This window comes from Lathyrus oleraceus, chromosome 2 (genome assembly GCF_024323335.1).
Source record: "Lathyrus oleraceus cultivar Zhongwan6 chromosome 2, CAAS_Psat_ZW6_1.0, whole genome shotgun sequence".
In the NCBI taxonomy this organism is placed as follows: domain Eukaryota; kingdom Viridiplantae; phylum Streptophyta; class Magnoliopsida; order Fabales; family Fabaceae; genus Lathyrus; species Lathyrus oleraceus.
In genome coordinates, this window is record NC_066580.1 from 301440281 (window position 1) to 301446432 (window position 6152).

The 6152-nt window shown below is 40.0% G+C and overlaps 1 protein-coding gene across 1 annotated transcript; it reads left to right on the plus strand.

Moving 5' to 3' along the window:
- The first annotated feature begins 4044 nt into the window (after window positions 1-4044).
- LOC127122976 (uncharacterized) lies at window positions 4045-5757 on the plus strand. The gene is made up of 3 exons (XM_051053248.1): window positions 4045-4366; window positions 4745-5259; window positions 5329-5757. Exons 1-3 carry the CDS (start codon window positions 4045-4047, stop codon window positions 5755-5757), a joined length of 1266 nt encoding a protein of 421 aa, XP_050909205.1.
- Window positions 5758-6152: the final 395 nt, after the last annotated feature.

Genomic DNA, 6152 nt, shown 5'->3' on the forward strand with positions numbered 1-6152 from the left:
TATCCTATGTACCTGCTGGAGTTAAAGAAGATATGCAAGCAGGATTGTTTCAGAATGCCACATACAAAGACAAGGCTTCTGATATTGGTTGTACCTGCTGGAGCTTATATGGAAGACATATGCTGCAGGATTGTTTCAGTTGACATACTCATTGTCATGGTAACTGATATGGTTGTACCTGCTATAAAAGGAAACTGGATTATGCAGGATTTTTCCAGATGTCAGACCCGATGTCATGACATCCTAAACATAGAACATTCAGTATGAATGTCTGGTGTTTTGTGATTGCACAATTGGTGGCAATCATTGGTTGATTGAAGATATGGCTAGCTGGCGCAATCTACCAGGGATATCAACCAGATTTGTTTATTTTCCAAGGAGATCTTTACAGCTGATATGAAATGATTTAATTGGAAAATATATTTAGGGTTTTCAAGCTGTCCAATGTTTTTATAAAAAGGGAGTTAGAAAACCTGATTGTACACACAACCAAGACTGAGCGAAATTTAGAGAGAGAGTTAGGGTTTGTGTCTGTAGGTCATTCAAGTCATCCATTGATAATTGAATTGGACTGATTTGTCTTCTTGATCAAAGCTTTGAAGCAAGATCAAGAGTGTGTCTTCTTGATTGAAACTGTGAAGTAAAATCAAGAATATTGTAATTGAAAAGTATTTTCTTTTCACAAGGGATTGTTGTTTAAAATCACGGGTATGTGATTGTAAGGGAAGTGAGTGGGTTCTCATATCTAAGAGTGCTTAGGTAGAAATTTCACGGGTAGAGATTAGGTGAGAAAGACTGTAGCTTGTTGAAGTGTACGGATAGTCTTTGAACTAATCCTATTATAGTGGATTTCCTTCGTGGCTTGGTAGCCCCCAGACGTAGGTGAGTTGCACCGAACTGGGTTAACAATTGCTTGTGTTGATTACTTTACAATTCTGTTTTATTATCCATTGTGTATTAACAGATATTAGTGTCGTGACATTACCTTCGACATCTTATATCTGATACCAGAATTTCAATTGGTATCAGAGCAGGCATCCTGCTCTGGCTCTGGGTGAGATCTAGGGAGAATACTTTCTGGTACAATGGAGAGGGATGGAGGATCTGTTCATAGGCCACCAATTTTGGATGGTTCTAACTATGACTATTGGAAACCTAGAATGGTAGCGTTTCTAAAATCCCTTGATAACAAGGCTTGGAAAGCTGTGCTAACAGGTTGGGTGCATCCTGTCATTACCAAAGAAGGAAAAGCCACCACTGAGAAGAAGCCTGAAGAACAATGGTCCAAGGAGGAGGATGATCTTGCTCTTCGAAACTCTAAAGCCTTGAATGCAATATTCAATGGGGTAGACAAGAATATTTTCAGGCTGGTAAATAACTGTGAAGTGGCCAGAGATGCTTGGGACATTCTCAAGGTCACTCATGGAGGGACCTCTAGAGTAAAGATGTCTAGACTTCAGCTGCTCACCTCCAAGTTTGAAAACTTAAGGATGAAAGAAGATGAAAACATTCAGGAATTTCATATGAGTATCCTTGAGATTGCTAATGCCTCTGGAGCCTTAGGGGAGAAGATGTCAGATGAAAAGTTAGTAAGAAAAATACTCAGATCACTCCCTAAGAGATTTGCAATGAAGGTGACTGCCATAGAAGAGTCTCAAGACATCTCCAACATGAGGGTAGATGAGTTAATTGGCTCCCTCCAAACCTTTGAGATGGGATTGAGTGAGGGAACTGAAAGGAAAACCAAGAGCATTGCCTTTGTATCCAACACAGAAGAGGAAAACAGTCAAGATTTGGATAAAGAGTGGGCGAATGAAGTTGCAATGCTGGGGAGACAGTTTAACAGATTGTTAAAGAAAATGGATGTCAGATCCAAGGAAAATGTCAAAAACATCTCATCTGACATCAGCAATGGAAGAAGAGGAAGGTCAGAAGAAAAGCCAAAAGAAGGAAAAGAAGTAAAGTGCTATGAATGTAATGAGTATGGACACATTAGAACAGAATGTGGTACCTACCTCAAGAAGCAGAAGATGAGTCTTGCTGCCACCTGGTCAGATGAGAGTGATACAGAGGAGGCTGCAAATATTGTGACTACTTTGACAGGAAAATGGGGATCTGATGAAGACTCAAGTGATGATGAAGTAACCTTTGAAGAATTGGCCTCTACCTACAGAAAGCTGTGTCACAAAAGTGTAGAGCTGTGCAAACAGGTTGATAGCCAAAAGAAGGAAATTACTCAACTTGAGAATGAGAAGATAGAATACTTGGAAACCATCTCCAAATTAAAAACAGAAGCAGTGGTTCTGAATGCCAAGCTTGACAAAAATCCACAAGCTGAAAATCAGAAGATAGCACAGCTGGAAAGTGAGAAGGCAGACCATGCAAAAATCATCTCAAAATTAAAGACTGAAGTCATGTTTCAAAATTCTAAATTAGAAGAGATGACCAAGTATGTAAGGATGTTAAGAAATGGGTCTGACTCCTTAGACAAGATTCTTGGAACTGGACAAATAACAAGAGACAAATCTGGTATTGGGTATAATAACTCAAAACCTGAGAGCAGTAACACTGGTGTCAAACCTCAAGCAAAATTTAAGTGCATTCAAAAAACTATGATGTCACATCATATGTCACAGCACCAAAGGAGAAGACAGTTGAAAGGAAAACACCAAAGATGGAGATGCCATTACTGTGGGAAATTTGGTCATCTAAAGCCATTCTGCTATAAACTGTATGGCTATCCCAGGTTTGCTCAGGATCACCATCAATTTAGACCTAAACATCACATGCCTATCAAAAAAAAACAATGGGTCCCTAAGACTAATGTCACAAGTCTGATAGCTCACAGTCTCCTCAGAATCTCAGCTAAAGAAGAATGGTACTTTGACAATGGATGCTCCAGACACATGACTGGAAACCAAGACTTGCTAACTGATCTGAATCAACATACTTTAAGTCATGTAACCTTTGGAGATGGAGAAAAAGGGGAAATCAAGGGAACATGTAAGCTTGATTGCCCTGGAGTACCTAGACTTGACAAAGTTCTACTAGTCAAAAGGGCTAACTGCAAACCTCATAAGCATTAGTCAACTTTGTGATCAAGGTCTGAATGTTAACTTCACCAAAACTGAATGTCTAATCCGGGACATAAAGATTGAAGTAATTATGAGAGGAGTCAGGACCAAAGACAATTGCTACATATGGAGCTCTCAATTGGAGTGTCCCTTAAAACATTGGGGGAGTACAGATGTCCTCAAGAGTGATGAAAAACAAGGCTGGGGAAAGTGTCACACAAAGATGTCACACCAGAAGTCCAGAGGAGAAAAGATTATGATGGCTCAAAAAACTGAGAAGGTAGACTAAACAGGTGGACACTTGACCAGTCACAGGGAGAATGAAATTGTTGGGACTAAGCCCCAAAGGACTCTGTGCAAACAGGCCATGGATAATATGGATAAGATATGGGTGACACATGTGGAAGATAGCAGTTGGGCTCAACTGGGTTGGATGAACCTATTACTGTTTGACAATGTTACACATGATGTCATAACATTGTATTATAACTTCCTGAATGCTGAAGCCAGGTCCAAAAATCAAATTCAACACAGATGGACGAAATACTCTTCTAGATATTATCACTCCATTAGGAAATTTGTGAAAGACAAATTCAGAGGTCAAGAGTTTGGACTTGAACTAGCAGACAAGCTTACAAGGAATTTGGGTAAAATTGATTATGAGGAAGGGAAATTAGGGATTTGGACTCTTGAGAAATTAAGGCAATTAAAAGAAAAAAATAAAAGAAATAAAAATAATGTCTGCCTTTTTAAAAGAAAGAGCCACATTAATGATAAATCATTCCCAAGCTTTGAAAACAGTATCTATTCCCTTAGCACACGCTACCCAAACTCAGCAACTGCCATTTCCGTTCAACCTCTAAGGAAAGCTCAGCTAGGGCAAATAAATCTTCCTCAAAAGTCCAACAACATGTCACAACATCCATCGTCATCTGGTTCCAAATCCTCCCAACATGCAAAGACTCCATCCATGGAGTTTATAGATGATGATATAATGGACGTCATCCCTCTATGCATTATACCGGGCAACACCACAGGTACCTCCTCCAATGCTGGAGATAAGCAAGGTAATACCTCTGGTAACTCCTCTCTTCCTAAAGACATGTATTACACTGATCACGCTATAAGGAGACTAGTTACTAGAATACTGAGTGAAGGACATAAAGTTGAAGGGGTCTCTACCCCTCTGTCCAGAAGGGAACCTTCTCCTGAAAGAAGACCTCATGCTGATAAAGATGATGATTCATCTAGATCAGAAATAGAGGTGGCTACTGAAGGGCTTTGCTCTCTAGGTAAAACCCTACCTAGCAAGAGACAAAATGTGCCTCAAGAAAATATTATTGACCTAGAGGAAGAAAGCACTGAAGGAGAACATGATCCTTTGGTCCATCTGGTTAAACCTAGCGTTGCTGAAAAACTGAGAAGTAAGAAAGGAAAAAGTATGGCTAAAATGAGAGCTGCTAGAGTGAAGAAAACTGCAGGAGTAGGACCCTCAAAACCCTGGAGCAAGGTTGAGGTTGGAAAAAGAAAAGAGAGACACAGCTCTGATTCTGAAGAGAATGTTAAAGATGATGTCCCAGACATCTCCCCTGCAAAAAGGCAGGCAGTTCAGAAATCTCCTAGCAAGGCTGCTACTGTCCGTCTAGACAATATCTCCTTTCATTTGAAAGATGGAGCAGCAAAGTGGAAATATGTCATTCAGAGACGAGTAGCCATTGAAAGAGAACTGGGTCAAGAAGCTGTAGAGGTAAAGGAGGTTATTGAGTTGATAAAAAATACTGGACTCATGAAGACTGTGGCAACTCTACCCCAATGCTATGAGGGGCTGGTTAAAGAGTTTATTGTTAATATCCCTGAGGATATTCATGATAAGAACAGTAGGGAGTTTTGCAAAGTTTTTGTAAGAGGCAAATGTGTAAAATTCTCACCAAATGTCATCAACAAGTTCCTAGGAAGGGGAATGGATGGAGGAGTAGACTTAGAAACCACAGACAATGAGGTCTGTAGGACTATCACAACTGGCCAAGTTAAGGAATGGCCTAGTAGAAATCACTTATCAGCTGGAAAACTAAGTGTTAAATATGCCATCTTGCACAAGATTGGCTCAGCTAATTGGATTCCTACTAATCATGCATCTACTATCTCCATCAATCTTGGAAGAATTATTCATGCTATTGGAACAAGGGTTAACTATGATTTTGGCAAGTTCATATTTGAACAAACCATTAGACATGCTTCTACAAATGCTGTGAAGTTACCCATTGCCTTCCCTTCCCTTATTTGTGGCATAATCCTAAGTCAACAACCAGGGATTCTGAGCACAAGTGACATACCAAGCAGGAGAAAATCCCCTTTGTCCATCCATTACAAGCTGTTTGAGGGAAGTCATGTCAATGATGTCATGACATCTGCTAAGAGGGAGCCTGCATCCAAAGGAAGTCTGATTGATCAACTGAAAGAGACATGCAAAGAACTGGACAATGGTATAAGGGTGGCCAAGGCCAGAAAAGAAGCTTTGGAAGTTCTTATCTGTAGCCTGGAGAAGGAAGAAGTAGAAAAGACTGGGAATGACTCAACTACAAGATCAAAATCCCAATCCAGTGGAGGTTCTGGAAGCCCAGAAAGTTCTGAAGGTACAGGTGAAGATGAAGATGAAGGTGAAGAAGATTCTTCTTCTGATTAATTGTCCCTGGCTATTTTGAAGACTTGGAAGGGTGCTGGAAGGGATGGTGAAAGTTGCTGCTGTTTGGAAAGCTGACGTTCCTTCTGTTTTTGTTTATTTTGTGGTAGTCCTCTTGATGCCTGTTTTGTAATATTTAGGGCTCTTAAAGAGTTCCTTGGATTTGTGCATTATCTCAGCTGTCTGCTGTGTACAATGTTGGTGTGTACTTCCTGAATTTTTTGTTCTAACATGCTTAATGTTATAACATCTGTTTTAACTTTCTCTGCTAGACTGATAGACATTTATTTTGTCTAATTGATCACCTTTGGTCAATTTTGACTAAAAAGGGGGAGAAGTGCTTGATGTGGAAGTTGGTTGTGGCTGAACAGAAGTACAACTATTATTGGAAGAGGTGC

What these genes read in the sequence shown, in the direction of transcription:
- LOC127122976 (XM_051053248.1), top strand. Translation starts at nt 4,045, where the DNA reads ATGGAGTTTATAGATGATGATATAATGGACGTCATCCCTCTATGCATT. An exon ending in TGAAGGGCTTTGCTCTCTAG is followed by an intron (nt 4,367 to 4,744) that starts GTAAAACCCTAC and finishes TTCATTTGAAAG; the next exon opens with ATGGAGCAGCAAAGTGGAAA. An exon ending in TTCATGCTATTGGAACAAGG is followed by an intron (nt 5,260 to 5,328) that starts GTTAACTATGAT and finishes AATGCTGTGAAG; the next exon opens with TTACCCATTGCCTTCCCTTC.